This window comes from Scomber japonicus, chromosome 15 (assembly GCF_027409825.1).
Source record: "Scomber japonicus isolate fScoJap1 chromosome 15, fScoJap1.pri, whole genome shotgun sequence".
Taxonomy (NCBI): domain Eukaryota; kingdom Metazoa; phylum Chordata; class Actinopteri; order Scombriformes; family Scombridae; genus Scomber; species Scomber japonicus.
In genome coordinates this window covers 13,769,917-13,789,859 of record NC_070592.1, presented here as the reverse complement: position 1 = coordinate 13,789,859, position 19,943 = coordinate 13,769,917, and the positions used below count along the sequence as shown (strand labels likewise).

The 19,943-nt window shown below is 38.0% G+C and overlaps 2 protein-coding genes across 2 annotated transcripts; one reads left to right on the top strand and one right to left on the bottom strand.

The window, feature by feature from the left end:
- The first annotated feature begins 224 nt into the window (after window positions 1-224).
- On the top strand, window positions 225-4,427 carry psmg2 (proteasome (prosome, macropain) assembly chaperone 2). The gene is made up of 7 exons (XM_053334315.1): window positions 225-432; window positions 1,571-1,742; window positions 2,126-2,184; window positions 2,541-2,659; window positions 2,745-2,924; window positions 3,121-3,241; window positions 3,352-4,427. The coding sequence occupies exons 1-7, from the start codon at window positions 376-378 to the stop codon at window positions 3,430-3,432; spliced, it is 789 nt and encodes a 262-aa protein (XP_053190290.1). The 5' UTR covers window positions 225-375; the 3' UTR covers window positions 3,433-4,427.
- Window positions 4,428-5,883: 1,456 nt separating this feature from the next.
- ptpn2b (protein tyrosine phosphatase non-receptor type 2b) lies at window positions 5,884-19,073 on the bottom strand. The gene is made up of 10 exons (XM_053334604.1): window positions 18,860-19,073; window positions 17,768-17,858; window positions 17,559-17,659; window positions 14,610-14,708; window positions 12,654-12,791; window positions 11,806-12,015; window positions 10,814-10,975; window positions 9,706-9,914; window positions 8,771-8,866; window positions 5,884-6,351 (listed from the first exon to the last, which is right to left on the bottom strand). Exons 1-10 carry the CDS (start codon window positions 18,944-18,946, stop codon window positions 6,330-6,332), a joined length of 1,215 nt encoding a protein of 404 aa, XP_053190579.1. The 5' UTR covers window positions 18,947-19,073; the 3' UTR covers window positions 5,884-6,329.
- Between the last annotated feature and the right edge of the window lie 870 nt (window positions 19,074-19,943).

Below are 19,943 nucleotides of genomic sequence, written 5' to 3'. Positions count from 1 at the left end.
GAAGTAGAAGTAGTAGTGCATTTTAAGTTATAGTCTACATGTTGGAAAGTGAGTTGCATATCTCTAAAGCGCAGTACATCTTTGCAGAGCTGCAGTATACCTCTGATATGCCTGCTTATAATAACGAGTCTTAAAACACTATTTTACTAATTTAGACCATTAAACTCAGGCATCAGGAGAGGCTACTAAAAGGCTTATGTCGTCATCAATGAGCGACGTTTAGCTTCATCAGGTCCACAGCACCAGGCATGAAAACATAAGTGAAAGTAGCTGATAGACTATAACTTTAATATAACTTTTAGTCTTTGTATATAATATTTAAACAGATTATTCGGCAGCTGTTTGTCTCCGTGTGTCTATAAAACAAACAGAAACATGTTTATCTCTTCAGAAAACTCTCCGCCTGTCTTCAAAGGTTTCACCCTCGTCATGGTGAGTTTAGTCTGCTTTATTATAATATATTTATTTATTATTCATGTCTTTATATTATTCTTAACACATGCGTGGATCACATATTCTGTCCTGCTAAAATTAAAAGTTGGCTGTAAAAGTTAAGAAGAAAATGATCATTTGCAGTAAAATTAAAAGTATAACAACTCAGGATTAGGATGCTCTGTGGTTTCTTCTGTTATATCAGTGTACTGGTTTATTCTGGCCTTTTAATACTGAGTATGTAGGACCACAGAAAATAAGACTGCTTTTTATTTATACAGCACTTTTTAAAGGTTTAAGTTTACAGACATAAAAAAACGGATATAACACACAGCAATTACAAATCAGTACCATGTTCAGAGGTCAATAAGAAAACAATGCTTCAGTAAAAAATGAATACAACTCATTATTTGAATCTGTGATGTATTTTGTCATGAATTAGTTTTGGTTTCTTGAGACTTTTTTACACTGAGCAGCAGGTTTGAACACAGCTAACAGAGATAAGTCAGGTTCAGCATCATAAAGAAAAAAACAAGACTATACAAATCTTAAACAAAGACTGATACAGAAACCCAAAGTCTCAAAAGACGGCAGTTTTAGCTCGTGGGGACAAAATGATACTTTATATATATGTAATATGGTTGAAGTGAAATGTTACTGTGCAACAAGTTGTATTCTGAAGACCAGATTGGTATGTTGTGTGAAGGATATGTTTTTAGCAGATGGTTTGGGTTAAGATTACAACTAACTATTATTTCCATTATTGATTAATCTGTCAATTATTTTCTTGATTATTGTTTTTGTTCAGGAAAATGTCAGGAAATGTAGATATGTCGATCACTGTTTCCAAAAGCCCAAGTTAACGTCCTCTAATGTTGTTGTAAGATATTCATTTTTGAAAGAGAGCCAATATATACCAATGAGTTTGCACTTTGATCAAATACAAAATAATTATAGATACAAAATAATTTGATTTAATCTGTTCAGAAGAGCCAGTGCCAAAAAGAACTGGTGTTGGACCCCCTTTATGAAACAACCAAAGAGAAACTACTATTTATATGCTACAATATCATCCACTTCACCTTCCCAATTCACTCCACATTTCACACTTTATTCACCCTGTTTATTCTTCCTCCAGCCGGCGGTGGCTGTCGGTAACGTGGGCCAGCTGGCGGTGGACCTCATTGTGTCCACTCTAAACATGAGCAGAGTGGGCTACCTGCACACAGACTGTCTCATCCCCATGGCCGGGAACAACCCGTACCCCACCTGCAAAGAAGACGCTGAGGAGCTGCACACCGCTGCAGAAGGTAAAGCTGAAAAGGCTCCACTTCTGTCCTTCATTAAGTCAGCACTAAGGGCCTGTTTGAAGAAAAACTAAATCTTTATCTTCTCCTTGACAGTAGCCTGCATAAAAGCCCTGATCTATAAGGAAAGTTATATTGGAGTCAATTTCATAAACAGACCTTTCTTCCTGTTAGTTGATTTTGGGTCAAACAGTTTTGTGTCCTCCAGCTGTGAATCTACATTTCATCTAAGGCAGTTGTTGTAAAGGACTCTCTTAAAACAAACTTTCAGTTTTAGCACTGACTTATGGGTTTGATCATCACCAGTTTAACCCTGTGAACCCTGAGTAAAAACAATCCAACACTTTTTCTTTCAAATAACAGATAAAATCTTGTTTCTATAACAGTTTACTCATCATCACAGCTGAAACTGGCAGTTCTTCAGATCAGAGCGCCGATTCTTCAGGTAAAGACTGTTGCATCATCGTCAGTTGACTCATGTGTTTGTGTCTCGCCATGGCAATGGTGTGAACGCAACAGTGTGAATAAACTTGGTGTTGATGTCCCTGATTGTGTTACCAAGAATTGAAATTCAGATGAAATCCTGTATCACTGCAAAATTTACAATTTCATATTACAATGACTTTTTGTAGCTGTCAATCTTTTAAGCTCTTTTATAAAAAATAGTCTCATTGTAGAAAGGAACACTGTTATTTTGTTTTATACTTACATAATCTAGATTTGAGAAAGATTGTTTTGAGAGAACATGTTTTCTTTAAAGATCTTGAGAAATGAGAGCTGCATTCATTATTTTATTTGCAGACTAAATCCAAAAAGTTCCGTCAGCTGATCGTTTCCTGGGTCAAATCCAGTGGGTTCTCCAGGACAGTCGTTCTGTCCAGCAGTCACGCCTACCAGAGGGACGACCAGCAGCTGCAAGGGTACGTAACAATGCACATTAGAGCACCTCGTTAACAGTGCATCTCTGACTGTGCTGTTAACTCTGTGTGTGTGTGTGTGTTACAGCACCCCTCTGAGGTACCTGCTGACGCCGGCTCTGCAGAAGGTGAGCGAAGATGCGCTGAAGGAGCTTGGCTGGAGGGAGATGGAGCGAGTGTCGGCTTTCCCGGGACTAACAGACGGCAACACAGAGCCACGACTCTACATCCCCGGAGGAGGCATCACCAAAGGACTCTACACAGACAGGTACGGTGAACGAGCATTGTGACACTTCACCACACTACTTTAGATGATTTAATTTTACCTTAATATCATGTTACATAGTATATGGTAAATATCTGTGACTACATGTCTACTTAAATGTAGCATTAAAACTTTGAGGATGCAGTGTGATGCTAAACATGGTAACAGACTGACTATATGGGCTTTTTGTTTGGTTTAGTTGTGCGGAGGACGTCTCGCTGGCTGTGCTGTTGATCTTCTGTTCAGAGGGCGACAACATCCCAGACGCCTTCGCCCTCGTCAATCACCTGAACGACTGGCTCCACCTGCTGGACAATCCTGTAAGTGATAAACCTGAGCTAATCACTTTATATTAGAGTACAGTACAGTGTGTGATTTAAAGTAATAAACGTCTAATCACTGTTTTTTTTGCCCAATTTTCTCATTTCAGAGCCAACAACCCAACAAATGGAAGATCCCGACTTCCTGGAGTCTTCTGTTCGGAAGCGGCATCCCTCCAGCCCTCTTCTGAATCTCACATTTGTAGTTTTTTCCATTTTCAGTTTATAATTGGCTTGTTGGGTCAAAGCTCTCATATATCTGCTTTATTTTACAGGTGCTTTCCTTTTTATATTAGTTTCCTGGAAATGTTCTGATGGTTAATGGTTCATTCGTAGGACACTTTACAGAGAGGCTTGTGCACCTGGGTACTACATGTAAGAAAAAAGGTTTTAGGGTGGTTTAGTTGGTAAGTTTTCAGCCTGTAGTTTAATAGTTTGGTATGTCCACCTACATTTTAGTTTTTTTTTTTTAGGAAATTATTGAGAAAAAACCTGATAAATTTGACACATAAAACTGCACACTGAAAACTAAATTTTACTAACAGTTAAGATGATGTGCAAATTCACAACTACATTCCAATCCAAATATATTGAGTGGGTTCAAATAAACCAACTTTTTTTCTTATAATTACCACTACCCACACATTACTCAGAAAGCATCCAGAAAATTAGTTTTAAACTAAGGGACCTGTAAAATAAAGAGTTTCCTTTCACACTTAGTTTTTCCCATGTCGTTGTTGTTTGAGGCCGTCGTGAAGGTGTGACTGTGACTTACATCTTGTCAGTTTAACAACAGCTTTGCTTTGTTTACCAAAGCTCATAAGCCAACAGTACTGCAGTGTGTTTAGTTGAACTGTCTCGATTACAAGTCTGTTCCTGAAACACGGTTGTAAACTGACCCTTTAAACATATTTGGAACCTCTAGTTGTATAAACATTACATCATGTACTGGAATTGACCCACACGTGCACTTACCAGTAATACAACATTGTGGATGTTGTTTTGTTTTGTTTTTATTAAAAGATTGTCACATCAGTGTGGATTTATCTAGAATGATAAAGGCTTTGATTGTGTTACACTCATGGCGGGATCCCAGCCTCCGCCCGTCTAACTGAAAGTGGTTGGCGTAGCGCCACACAGTTTTCCTGGCAGTCCCGCCTATGTAATTTGATTCCTTTCTAAAACTCACTACAACCAACATAGTGGGAACAGCGAGGCTGCACTCACATTCATACTTTGACCTTGTTGAGCTGCTTTGCAGAGTTTGTGGTTCTTCCTCTCGGGCTGTGTCACAGTTTTGGGAGGTTTCTGTGTGGACCGCTTGTGGGAAATGAAAGTCCTGCCGGTTTTTCAGGAAAAGTCAAAAGGGAACCAAAACAGATGGCTCTGAAAATCAGACATTCATCATTGAATATTATTTCTGGCCCCTAAAAGTAAATATTATAATCATTTTTCAATAAATGATGTCAAAAATTAAAATAAATATTTGTTTAAAACAGTCAAGGGGGATTCAGAGAGTACTTTCTTCCCTAAAAGCAAGTTTACTTGAAGAGTATAAAATGTGAAATAACATTTTGCTCATTTGCTTTCTGGTGACGAGCTCTATCTAAAGCAGGGGTGTCAAATTCATTGTAGGACCACATACAGCCCAGTTTGATCTCAAGACCAGTAAAACCATCACATAATAATCTACAAATAATATATATTTTAACTTCATCTAAAAAACAGATGAACATACTGAGGTGTATTAAGGAAAGTTTTGCAATTTTAATGTCAGATTTTTATAGGTTATTTTGCACAGAAGCTGCTGATGACAACATTTTGCACAATGTTCAATATAAAAATAGTTTAAATATGTATTCATTGTTTTTTCAGAGTTGTAGTCTGCTCAGGGTAGAAAACCCTCAGAAGCAGCAGAAACATAATGACTTTTCTGCAATCTACACACTTATCAAAGTTATCCAGTGGGCCAGTTTGACACCCCTGATCTAAAGATAGCACATTTTCACACTCTGCAAGAAAATGAACATATTTCCCAAAATGTCAAACTGATGCATTAAAGATGTTGTGCAGTAGGCAGAAAAAGGGCAAAGACGTGTTGTTAAGTAAACTAGATGATACCAGTTTTATTTGTAGATTACACTCTAACAGAAGAGAAACTTCATTTCAAAAGAACAGGTCAGCTTTTTTTTTTTTTATCAAATCTGTAACATTTTCTCTCTTTCGTCATTTGTTTGTTTTTTTACAAGCAAAAAATATGTCTTTTTACACACCTTTTTGTTTTTTTAAAAAGAAACACTATTTACATCATGGAAATATTACGTGCCACTGAATTTCTCATGTGGGAAGGGGGCAGTGCTTGTCATTTAACCCAGCCGCCCGTATCACGGTGAAAAACTTCAAGTAATCTCTTATAAAAAATAGAACATTTTTATTTTTTCGACCTCTGAAAAAAGTTTTTTTTTCTAAAAATACACATATGAACATATGAGCATTACAAATTGGCAATGCATAGCCACTATTTTCAGTCTCGATTTCATGAATGCAAAGAAGCAAAATAAGAATGACAAAATAATGTTAAAATCAAAAAAACAGATTTGCTGACTCCAGAAGCAGCGCAGGCGAGGGTGGAGGTATAGCCAAGGGTTGGTGTGGGGGTGGTGGTGGTGGTGGTGGGAAGAGGTGAGGTGGGAGGGTGTGTTAAAGCGCTGGTGTGTTTGTCTTTTCAAATGTGCTCTCTTCAAAGAATGTCGAAGTGTCTGCTGTAAACAGTTTAGAGAGGATGACGAGAAATGAGGAGAGCGAGGACGCGGGAGTGACATGCTGCTAATGAGAGGGAGAAAGGGGCGTGTGCAGCAGCTGGATAATGCTATCAAGCCGGAACCAAATATATAACAACAACTAAAAAACATGAAGAAGGGGGGCGGGAGGGGGGGGTTAGCTGGCTATCGCGGTGTAGAGGTGAGGAAGAGTGGTTTGGAGTTGAGGAAGAAGGACACAGAGAGGTTGGGAGAGAGAGCTGGAGATCCCTGCCGATGTTGGCGTTGCTGCCAGAGCTGTAGTCACACGTGGCTGCAGGTGGAGGTGGTTAGCAGTCACTGGTTTTCGCCCTGTCGACACAAAAACAGTTCAAAGGGTTGAAATCAAAATTCTTATCTGTCAAAATGTCAGTTCAGCTCACAAAGTGATCACAGGAAAAAAGGTGTGCCAAAAAAAAGTAATAAATGTCTTCAGCTTAAGCTTAAGTTTGCAGATTTAAACTTTCCCCACAGAGAGAAAGACATATCTGTGCCACTTTATCGATGTTGGATTGATTATCAATGCAGCGAAAGCAGCCGTCGTGTTTAATAAGCGGCACGTCACACTCTCTTCAGATGTTCTTACTGCAGCTATAGATGTAAACATTTTGATGGAAATTTCCACTTCTTTTACACACAAATTTGGAGCATTTGAACGCATCATTTAAATGTGACGATCTGAGAGCGAACTCGCCTCCAGATGATGAAGAAAAGGCTGTGAAGATAAAAGCTGAGACGATAATTGATGAATAGATTAGCTGATCAAAAGAAAACTGGTGGGAAATTGTTTAATTCTCAGTTTCTAGCTCCTCAAATGTGTCGATTTGCTCCTTTTCTTTGATATTTTAACATTAAGTTGTTCATAAAAAACAAGACGTTTGAAGATGTCACCTTGAGCTCTGGAAGTTGCATTTTTCAGTTTTCTTTCGTTTTACTGACACAACACAACAGTAACCTACATTTTACCTAATAATGAAAGTAATAATTAGTTTGAGCTTTATATAGGAGCCATAAATGTGACTTGCTATGCTGCCGTGTTCAAAACCAGCCAGGAAAAAGGTAATTAGCAAACTAAATGTTCTGCTAATGCTGCTCAGCTGTTTGACTTAGCATGTTTTTTTATTTGCATTCATGCAAAAATAAATATAATATAAATTTTACAGGATGAATATATATAACAGCTCTAGTCCTTTAGTCAATATAATCTACAAACGTCCTCCCAACCAACCCATAAATATGGAAATCAAATGCTTGTTGTTCATTTCTCACACCCAAATGTTCATGTGCGCCAATTCCATTCAAACTTTTTTAAAAATACAACCAAAAATACAACTAATGCAGTTTAAAACCCACAAACCGATTATGATGAGGAACATGAACACTCCTCGGAAAACAACACTGAAAGTTAGGAGCAACCAGCAAAAAACAAAAACCACAGAATCATGCATCAAACTTTCACGAGGACCGACAGCTTCAACCAGGACGAGAATTGACTTTATTTCTCTCCTTTAGTGGTGAAATTCTGCAGTATCTGCTTGTTTTGGATGTTTCTGTATTCTCTGTCCTCACTTCCTTAGTTGCAAAAAAACAAAAAGAAAAACAGCAACGCTTTGATGCGCATAGCAAGTGAAGTTCACTCAGGTCAACATTTCAACATTTGATCGGGTAGAGCAGATAAAAAGATGCAGCTGAGTTTAAATCCATGATGCACGGGTTTGAATAAGCGCCTTGCATTATTCCAACTGCACCTGAAAGTGTCAACAATTAACCGCGAACACACACACACACGCGCGCACACACACGCACACACACCATGCTAGAGTGCAGCCAGACTGAACACAACTCCAAACCACAGCCAAGCGACTCACAAAAAAGAAAAGAAAAAAAGAAAAGAAAACAACACAGCACACACACACAAACACACACAAACACACACACACACACCTCCACGTACGAGAGTGGGAGTCGTTTATAAAAAGCTGCGGGTAAACTTCCTCCTCAAATAAAATGTGCTCTTCACGGGTGTCGATTCTGTCGCAGAGAGGGGGGAGTGAAGGTACACCGCCCCCCGCTGGACAGACCAGCTCTCGTCATGTGCAGCAAATGCAGCCCAAACTGTCCGAGAAGAACCACAACAGGAGATTAAAAGGAGGGACGGGTCAAACAGGAGGCTGACTGGAACAACACACACTGAGACATGTCACACACACACACAAACACCCACACACACACACACACACACACACACGCACCCACACACACACACCCCCAAACCAGAGGAAGATTTCTCAGAAATGACTTTAGTGAAGGTGCACAGTCATCAGAAATAAATGCTTCATCAGGTCTATCTGTCTCGTCTTCATGAGAACTTGAAGTAGATGTCAGCTTTGTAGTAAATGAGTAAGATTGAGAAACACTGATCAGGAAAAAAAACTTTAGTGCTGCGTAGGTGTTAATTGATACTATTTGAGGGGAGGGGGGTGGTGTTGAGTCACGCTTGCCTGGATTCTCTCTCTGCAAGGTTTAAAGTTAATGAAGCTTTGAAAAAAATGACTCTCTCTCTTTTCTGACGTCTCTTCAGCGTCACAGAAGTCGTCATTTCTGTATAAAAAGGAAAGTTAACTATACTGTAGTTTACAGCAAATACACAAAAGAAGAAGCGTGACCAAAAAAAGAAACTGATGCGATTCTGTGTGTGAGTTTTTGGTTTCAGCCGAAGGTTTTAAATCACCTTTTTCTCTTTTTCTCTGAGTCGTTCGTCCTGGGCTTGCTTTGGGGTGTCTTAGGTGTGCCTGATTTGGAGATGCTGTCTTCTCTGCGTCGCTTGCTGTGTGGAAAAAAAAAAGAAAAAAAAGACAAAAAAGATTAGGAAGATAGGTTTTAAAAAGGGACATCATTGTGTGTTTTCAATTAAATAGTGTAAAGACTTTAATTTAGAAAGCAGATTGTAATGCTTTATGTCAATAATTCTTCTATTATTATTATTTTGTATTATTTTTGGTAGAACTGGGCAATATATTGATAATATATCAATAATGTGATATGAGACTAGATATCAACTTTATAGAAAAGGCTGCCTTACAGTAAATCGATGTAATTAAATACTTATTCATTATTTGTTTTCACCCACTTAGTCATTATATCTCAATGCATAAATATATTGTAAAAGCACAAAGAGTCATCGCTACAATACTGTCATAATGCTGACAGAGGTTTTTGGTGTAAAGTATCATAATATTTGATTTGGTCCACATCTCCCAGCCCTCTTTTTTTTAGTCTTTTAGAAATACTGACGTCATCAGTCGACCCCAACATAACCTCTCCCATAAAAGTTTGAAATAGAGAACGAAAGACTATTAAACTTCCAAATTGTATTTATTTACTCAACTTTTAAAAGTGCCTGAAACTTTCAAATTCAAAAATATTTAAGAGTGAAAATGTTGGTACCACTTATTAATCCAACACTTCTTTTGGTGTCATGTAATCCCAAATTTTAAGATGTATCAGAGAGCATGACTTCCATTTCTTTAAGCTCTCAAGTTGTGTTGAGATCATAATTATATCCGTTGAACCTACTCAACAAACCTAAAGGTGGTAGATGATCAACGGACAATGATTGGTGTGTTTTATAAGCAGCTCGTGGCTGCAGAGTGACGGTATACTGACTGTGCTGAGCTGCCGTCCAGCTCCTGTTCCTTGCAGGGAGACTGTGGTGGCATTTTGCTGTCCTGCCTGTAGTCTCCTCCCTCGTCTAGCTGTCCTCCTCGCTGGTTGCCGTTGTACCGCTCTGTCGTACACCTGGCCTGAGGCTGAGCTGAGGGCGGAGAGTCAGTCGCTGGCTCCTGGTCTTCCCTGGACAACTCCCGCCACTGATTCTGTAAGAGAGAGAGAGAGAGAAAAGACCCGGGGAGTTTTTATACTGATACAATAAATAAAAATTTGGTGTGAATTTGTCATGATGGACTGATAATGTTGCATGGGTTAAAAAAAAAAGAAAAAAAAAAGAGGACTTTAAGCAAAGTCATGTGGCGAGATCACCGTAATGAAAAAACACATCCGCTTTGTGGCTTGACGCAAATAAACCACTGCAAGTCATGAAAAAGGCCCTAAAGTATGATAATGGAAGACAGGAAGTGAATATTGGGGGGGGGGGGGGGGGGGTGTTCAGTCTCATCATGTGGCCGTGGTTTGACCAAGATGTGTTGAAAGATGACAATCTCTCAGACACAAGAGACGTAAAACTGACTGTAATTCATGCAGCCAAGTGAGCTAGCAGCTATCCCCATGTTTAAATTATCATCAGGTCTCCCGGCTGACGTTGAGAACAGTTATAAAACACTCGTGTTGTGAAACGGTCTGACATCTGTTGAACAAACTTGTTTACTAGCATAAATTTGGCCCCGAGCCTGAAACAGAGGCCCACAAAAAAAAAAGGAAAAAAAAGATGAGGCTGCTTATAAAGAATCAGACAAAGCAACATTTAATCATAACATTGCTCCATTTAATAAAACAATGAACGTCTTATTGGTGCATCAGGAAACTGTTTGAGTCTCTGCCTGTGATCCTTCTTTAAAGGGTTGGGAGTAGGTATGCTGATATCCACTGAAAGAAGACACCATTTATCAATTCACTGACTCTTTCTTTCCCGAGGACAAACTCCAGCAGAAAAAAATATGGGACTAAACCAAGTCTCTAAAGCTTCAAAGGGGGAAAAAGTTGAGTTATGTGTCAGAATGAATGACAGAACTGGTCCTGGTGTACGTGGTGCAGGTACCTGTACAGACGAGTCTCCCATGATGTACTTGGCTCCTTCGAGGACAGCCATGTAGGAGAAGCGCAGCTGGTCAGGAGTCTGGATCAGACCCATGCGGTACTTCCTCATGTCCAAAAGAATGCCTTTGATGTCCACTGATGAGGGGTCTTTCCTCTTGTCCATCTGGGACAGGACAGAACAACAGTTTGTTTCAGCTCAGATGAACTCATTCATTTCTGTGGAAGGAAGATTCAAGCCTAAAACATTCTTACACATCGTCTGTGACCTTTTAATTATACCAGGTTTATCTTGGCTTATCTACAGCTTCAGCGTCATGTTTTCATACGTTTACCAGAATAACTCCGAGCAACCACAGAAGTGTTTTTCTGACGAATAAGAACCTATGTTTATTGAAAACATTCAATCTGATGATCATCGGGATTCGGGAACAAAAAATGACGAAGCAAACCCAGCTTCTCATCTGCTTCATTTATAGTTTCATAAGAAAAATCACAATTTTGGAATGTATAAAGATGTTAACCAAAAGTACACTATTACTGCTGTTTTTAATTATAGAAAAATAACAATGAACATTACTGCAGAAAAAGTCTCTTTTGGCTGCTGCACCTGATGCTGCTCTGTCACCATGACAGCACACAAGAGTGGAAAATGAGATGTGAAAATGATTCTTTTTATTTACTTTGATGTTACTAGTTATCTCATTTGCACCTAAATAAACATTTCCACAAATAATTTAAAAAATATTTTGGATATTTTGGATTTAATGAGTTGCTCCTATTAAGGTATAAAAAAATGTGTCTCCTGGTGCATGTGGCCTGTTTAAGGGTTAATGCTGTATTTCAAATCAAACCTTATCTACAAGTATCGTTTTCCATCATTTGCATTCATCGCCCGTCCTGATAAAACTTTTTTATATTATGGAAATGTATCTAATCTTAATCTTTCCACGATCAGCCTGCAAAACATAAAAACAAAGAACAGAGAGATCTCACCAGGACCAGACATGTGTCCACTAACGAAAACGTCCCTGAGCGTCCGATCCCGGCACTGCAGTGAACCACAGCCGGTCCCTGATCTGGACCCAACGCATCCGACTCCCGCACCTTGAAGAGGAAGTTTAGGAAGGACGCCGGGGATTCCGGGACGCCGAAATCAGGCCACGTGGTGTAATGAAAGTGGTAGAGCTCTCTCTTCTCCCCGGTCTGTGAGAGGAGACAAACAATGAGGCCTCATTAGCAGGTACAGAGCGATCCTGTTTATTTGCAGTGAGCCTTTGGGTGCTGACGTTTATCAGTTCTGGTCGAGGTCACTGGTTACTTGGGTGGTTTTGACAGCTGAACTTAGTAAACATTTCAATACCTGCAGTAAACCAGCACATAGCACATCATTCAAAACACATCATAGCAGCAAATCTGTTTTTGGTTTATATTACAGAATTTGCCAAGTATTAAAAATGAGAGAATGATGGATTAGAGAAGTCAATAACACAAAAGTTTGGGTGAAAAATGTTATTTACAGCTCAAACATGATCATTGAAACAGTTGTTTTTTTTACTGTGATTACTCTAGCTGCTCAGTATGCAGCTCATTTGCATTTCTCCCCACCTACACCTTAGAAGAACTTTGAATATGTGGGAAGATGAAACTCAAACACTGTTTATTAATTTCTTATCAACTCTGTAGGAACAGAAAACAACAAGCTCAGGTGACGTTCTAAGAAACTGTGATGACTTTTCAAATATTTCACTTCTGCATTTCTACCTTTCACCTTTCACCCGCCCCCCCCCCCCCCCCCAATCCCCTCTCCCCTCCCAAACTGTAGTAAATAATACTGAGCCTACATTAATATTCTGCAGCTCCAACACTCTGGTGGTGTAGTAGGACTTGGTGTCTTCTGACAACAGTGTGACCAAGAAACGTGTGTCTCTGAAGGCCATCTCTCGCTCCTCAGACGTGGGCCAGTACTGGGCACACTTTTCCTGGCGAAGAAGAAGAAGAAGAAGAAGAAGAAGAAGAAGAGGAGGACAGTTTAATGCTACGAACGCGAAAAACACTGAATGAGGAAATTAAAAGAGGACAAAAGTGACCTAAAAGTAGATAACATACTTTCATACAAGCTCAGTAACAATTACAAATACAATATATCAACACATTTTTAAAAACAACTAAACATCTAAACCAAATCCAACCATAACCTGTTTTGGCTCATACATTTTTTGTTCCTATGACAAACTAATTTAAGTCATCTGTTTATGTTTTTATGTTATTTCATTATTAAAAAAAGAAGATAATAACCATAAAATTCAAATGATGGTTAAAACTAGTATTTCATACATGTATTTTTGGGCACACTGTGATTTGTTGATTAACTTATGAGTCAATAGTCAGACAATTAATCTGTAATTTTAAGCAATTTTCAGTATTAAAAAATAAAAACATGACCGTAAAAATTGAGTGGTGGTTAACACTAGTCTAAAATATGATTTTGCGCATGTATTTTGTTTTTCTTGTGTTATTTTTGGGGTATTTTCAGGTAACAGTCCTAACAGAACACTGTGATTTAAAAACAATTAGTTGATTAACTAAGCTAAGCTAAAATTTGCAGTTTTCAACTTCTCAAATATGAGGATTTAATGTTTTCTTTTGTCATACATGATATTAAACTGAACATCTTTGGGGGTGTTGGACTGACATCTAAGACCTCACCTTCGACTCAGAGAAATGGTCCTTTTCCACTATTTTCTGACTTTTTTTTCTCCATTTTTTGGGACCAAACGATTAATTGAAGAAATAACCGTCAGATTAATGAATAATTAGAGTAACAGGTTTCCGTCTTTAAATATGCACAGCCATTCTTAAAATCCCATTTTGTTATTTGATGCTCTTGTAGTGGAAAAATCTACCTCAGACAGAGCTTAGATGAGAAATCCAGCTCAACTCCAAAACTACTCCTGCTTGAATTGAGAGCTTAAAGTAAAATCATTATGAGAGAAAAGAAAGTTATGTGTCAGTACTGCGGTCAAATACTGAGACAAATATTTGAAGTACTTTAACAGACTAATTACACTGTCACCATACAGTATTTTCCTAGTAAACAGACAATGGCCCGGGCAGCTGAGGTTAAGTCTATTATGTAAGCTTCTCCGTGCGGGATTGAAGAGCTTGGCCTTAAATAAAACGATCTTGGTGAGGTTAATAATATCTGTGGACTAGGTGCTCTTTATCTTCAGTTCCCAAGTAAACAGGCAGCGAGTGAATCTCATGACCAGGCAAGATCCACTCCAGCTGCTTTACTGAGAAACGACGGAGATCACAGCTGCCTTGTGTGAAAGAGACAGTGTTTTTGTGTGTGTGTGTGTGTGTGTGTGTGTGTGTGTGTGTGCGTATGTGTGTGTGTATGTAGGGTTAATCAGCACATCAAAGGATCCTGGGAATCTTAGGAATTGACAGGTTGGCAGCATCCCAGATATTCATATTAAAAAGAACTGTGAGCAAAACACTGGATTCCAGTTATCCTGCTGACAGGAGACTGAAGCTTCGAGGTCAACCGCCTCACATACTTTAAGATGAACTTCAAAAAAAAAAAAGGAAAAAAAAAGTATTTCACGCTGTCAGCAGGCTGCAGAATCGAACAAAGGGTGCGTTATTGTGGATAGAGTGGTCTGTGTATGACTGTGCGTGTGTTTCTGTGGTCTGTTCAGCATGTCTGCAGACAAGTGTGTAGGTGTGTGCGCGAGCCGTACAGTCATTAAAACGAGACGATATGATGTTATTTTGTGTTTACTGTGCACGCTTACCGAGCCTTTTTCGATGACCCTGTTGAGCATGATGACTGCTTTGGTCCTCTGCTCCCAGATCATGAGCCAAAAGTGGCCGCAGGTGTTCCTGAGGGGACCCTGTGGGCGACAAAACACACTACTTTCAAGAGATATATATACATACATACACACACACACATCACGGGACCAAATCAGTAGGAAGACATTTACAATTCAAATGTGTGTGTCTCACACATGAGTAATAACAATATTAAATATCAGCTGAATACATTAGCTCATTAGAGTGACAGGTTGAAGCTTGTCTTTATTAATGTGACAGTAACACATGCAGCAGAGATTTGCAGAAGGATAACCAGTGTGTACTTAAAAGGTTAAGACTAGTAAAGGTTACAGTGTGGTTGAGTCAACATCTTCTAAATGTCAAAAGTCTCTCAAATACTAGACAATAGTTAATGTACACAAAGCTCATTAGGATAATGATTTGAAGCAGTGTGAGATTAAACTCAAAAAGAAACAAAAAAAAAACACCCACACAACTCAGCACATCTGGAATTAAATAAGATAGAAAAATCTAACTTATTATTTTTAATTTGCTTATGAATGGAACTGAACCAATCTTACAGTTTTAAATGAGGCAAAAGTATGTGTTAACTCCTCCTTTCGGTAACTGCTGTGAACTTCCCTAAAAAAAAATGAATCAAATGTTTTCGGTAATTGTTTATGAACTCTGCACATCAACTACAAGGAATTTTAGCCTATCGCTTCACACAGTGGGTTTCTTTGTATGAATCCGCCCCGCTTCAGGTCCTTTCAAAGCATTTCTGTAAGATTGACGTCAGGACTTTGACACCTTGTATGTTTAGGGTCGTTGTCTTGCTGCATGACCAACTTTCTGTTGAGCTTTGGGTCACGGACAGATTTCCTTGACGCTGTTAGATTTGTAGATTGGCTGGTATAACTCACCTCCGTCAATGATTGGTCCAGAGGCAGCAAAGCAGACCCCAAAACATGACCTTACCACCACCATGTTTCAAAGATAAGATGAGGTTCCTTGTGTTTGAATGCAGTGTTTGCTTATCCACAAACAAAACACATTCATTAAGAAACACCCAACTCTAATTTCCCCTTCAAATGAATTCATAATCCTGTAGGTTCACATACTTTAGACAGAAAAATGTAACATTAGATAATTTTCCCGATTAAACTAACAAGTTTTTTTGATTTACTGATGTCTCTAGGGCTCAAGTTTTAGGTCATATTTATGCTGAAATAAAGCAAATTCAAGCAGCACTGTAGGTGAGTAATTTCAGACTGTGTGTGTGCTGTGTTTTGGGTCATTTTAATGTCTCAGTAAACCACAGAGGAGTAATACATCTCTGCTTTGACTCATTTCAAAAAGGGAAAAATTCTGTGGTCAAAAATATCACATGAATAAATTAAGTTGTTGTTTGTCCTTTAATTTCCTGAAGACATGAAAATGTTCAGTGGTATCAGTTTATTAATCAGTGGGTTTCTTGTTTTTCGTCACAAAGACGGACGGACGGACGGACGGACGGACGGGGGGGGGCTGTACATAAATGTAATTTATTATGGTGATGTTGACCACGGTAATAGGTTCCACATCTTGAAAGAGGGTTATAATAACGATTAAATGTTATTATTAATATTAATATTACTAATAATAATAATAGTATTTAAATCTCACACTCTGTATGTGCCCTCAAAGTATAATTACTGGAGGTTTTTAGAGGGGAAAAAAATCTCACTCATCACCAATATTAAGTCAAAAACCTGGTGTCACTTTTTCTGAATAAAACTTTGTCAGGAGCCGAATATCAGAGTTTCTGAACTCACATTTAAGCTTTTATCGTCTTGCAGTGTTTAAAAAAAAAACACACAAAAAAAACATTTTTCTGTGTCTATGTAATTACATACAATCAGTCAAATCTGTAATGGAAGACTGAAAAATGCAAACATCATACAAACCTCAGCAACCGAGTTAAACAAGGAAATGTTTTCATCCAACTGCCAGTGTGACTGGTGGTGGCGTTTGATTTTCAGATAGCAGTTATCTTTGAAAAGTACAGGTGGGTGCTTCCGAAACGTTTACGAGCGAGCGCACACTCTATACGGAGCAGCTGACTGAGACCAACTAGCCTCACGACCTGAGATCTCCTTTTTAGTCATGAGGGAACCAGCTGAATAGAAAATGCATTCAACGAGGGGTCATCCTGAAAACAAACTCTGCACCCTTGAGTGGGGTTTCTTAATTAAAGGCTCAGTTTAACCTCATTCATGAGAGCCGGGTGAATTATCTACGCCATGTAACGTATATTGCTGCACACAAGCAACACTGTCTGTAGGCAGTAATGAAGCCAAAGATTGTTAGTATACTCTTATTTTTAATCTCTATTGCATGTAACTGATGCAAAAAAATAAACATGTGTAGATTGATTTATACGTATATAATAATAAAAAGAAATAATATAAATTGTAATAATAAATAAATATTTAACTTTAAAAAAAGGAATAAGTTAAGTATAAAATACTGTGTAAATTATTCAAAATGTTTAGAAATAAAGATAATTCTACAATCATTTGTTTATTTTAGGTGATAATCAGGATCAGGTTTTACTGACTTTGTTTAAATTCGCTATTATTCAGTAATAATCCAATACTTTCTTTATAGCCACACAGGCACAAACGTGATTATACACATATCAGCTCTACAGTTAATAGAAGACACTGATACAGGTGCATGACTTATTATGTGGTTTACCTAAACCGCCAAATGACTCAATATAAACACACGTAATCTAACATCAAGTCTGGAGAAACAGAACTAGCCTGCTCTGTAAGTTTGCTTTGATAGCGTCACACTTTTACCGTCACAAAACGAGATCTGCTTGCATGTATTCCTGCGTGTGTATATGGAGGACTGCAAAAAAAAAAAAGACTTGGACTTGCCTGAGTCAATATGTAACTTCTCTGGGCTTCCTCCATCTCTACCAGACTTGCGTTGATGTAATCATTTTCTGTACTTTCCAGCTTCACCCGACTGTGATCAACTGCAGGGAGAATGTGACAAACATAATTAGTAACCGCCATCAATTTAATTCCAATTCCAATTTCTTTTACAATAAATTAAACAGTTACAAACTAAAATGTATACTTACATGGACTGACATCTCTGTATCTGTTGCGGTTGCGATTCTCTGGATATTTTGCCACTTTGTAGGCGCACTCGTGGGACTGATTCCTGATTTCCTGAAGATGACAGAAAAGATCATTTAGACATGAGAAATCACCACATGCACAAAAATATATCAACACATTTTAGGTCAAAGTGACATGGTGACAGATGATAATTATATACAGTCAGGTGTCCATATTAAAAATGAAAGTGGTTTTCTTCACTGTAATCACTCCTCCTGTTCATACTGACTATTAAGATCCATTTCAAATGTGGCTTCAGTGAAAGTGAAAGTGTTTTCCCATGTTGACCTGCTGTGGTTAAAGTATAGTAACAAAAAGAGGGACTTTAGCACTAAAATGACTGTAACATTAAACAAGATATCTATAACTATCTTGAATTCCAAATCTCATTTGGGCTGCACAAGCTTCATATTCACTTCAGATCAACTTTTAACTACACTTTTAAGAAGGAAGCTTGTACACTTAAATTAAAAGTGCATTATAAAGGGATCTTCTAATGGCCAGTATGAGCAGGAGGAATGATTACAGCAAGAAAAACCTGTTCCAGTGCTGGGTACCTGACTACAACTTTAAGACGGACTTAAAAAGATCCTTTCCTTTAATATGATAATTAATTATCATCACGGGAGAGAAAAGCAGGAAACCAGTCACATCCTAAGTGAAATGTGTCCAATAATGTGTCTGAAATGTGTCTGAAATGTTTACTGTCAGACATAAACAACCTTTTACAATCATATTAGACTTTTATCGTAAGAGTGGATACACTAAATAACACCAAATATATTACAATAAATCAACATAGCAAAGCGGCATCTTTGTCATATTTACATTTACATATGAGACTAAAGTGTCCCTGTGTTGTTTTTTTAAACAAATGGGAACACTTTAAAGCGATTAAAGACATAAATCTAAAAGAAAACAGCGACAACAGATCAAACTTAACATCGGATACTTGTTGAGCTGGCTGAAAAACTAGTTTACTAAATTAAATGCGCGCTTAAAAGTACTATGATCTGTATTAGCTTCATGCTAACCAATGCTAACAGACTTACTAGGTAGAGTTTTTGCCACCGGCCCTCGGAGTCTATGCCTTCAAAGTCCTGGTCCATTTTCACTGAGGCAACGCCAGTCTGGTACATCAAGGGTTAGTGTAACTAGCTATCCGACTATCTACCTCATTACTTTATTCAGGCTACAGAGAGCTTTTGATTGAGGAGGAATTACTTCCCTGCGCCGCGGAGCTTTCGTTAGCTGTTTGTCCGTTATCTCCCGAGCAGTTGACATCTAAAAAAAGGCGTCCTTTGCGCATGCGCCGACAGAGGCCCTCTGCTAGCTGTCAAAGCAAACAGCTTCAAGATCTTCAATGGAGGACGAGATATGCAACTACACTGAAACAACACATTACTGCTGCCTCGTAATAGTATTTATTTTTTCACGATGTATACAGTAAAATATTTTGGGTAGATGTACAACATTTTATAATGAGAAAAACTAATAACACATTTCGTCTTAGAGATAGAGATGTTTTTTTACACTTTGAAAATGAAGAGAAATAAAAAGATTTTGTTTATCTTATACATTTAATTTTGTTGCTGGAAAATTCCATATGCATAAGAAGAAATGGACTGACTCCAAGCCAAACTTTGGACACTTTGCTCAAGAACTAAATCAATATGGCACCACAGTTAAGCAATGAAAACAAACATTAAGTCTTTTTGAAAAAAGACTTCATGTGACAGTTTCCCAGAAACAGATATGTTTGTATATATTGTTTATGTTTAATAAATAAAAAATACTGTATATTAATAGTATTAACTCTCGCATACTGTTCTGACTCATAATCAGTCTCTACACCAATTCACCGTCAGTCATAAATAAATGTTTAATCAATCTTGTGAAATAATTGAAAAAACAGTATGTAAGGGTTAAATAGCTTCTCTAAACCTAAACCTAGTATTTAAATTTTCATTAGTTGTTTGTTTTTGTTTTTTTCATTTAGTTTTTGAGGTTGTTTTTTATTTCAGTTTAGTTTTAGTTAGTGTAACAAGTGATTAAGTAGTTTCAGTTTTAGTTTTAGTTGTATTTTAAGGAATTGACTAGTTTTAGTTTAGTTTTTATTCAGTTTTAGTCTTAGTT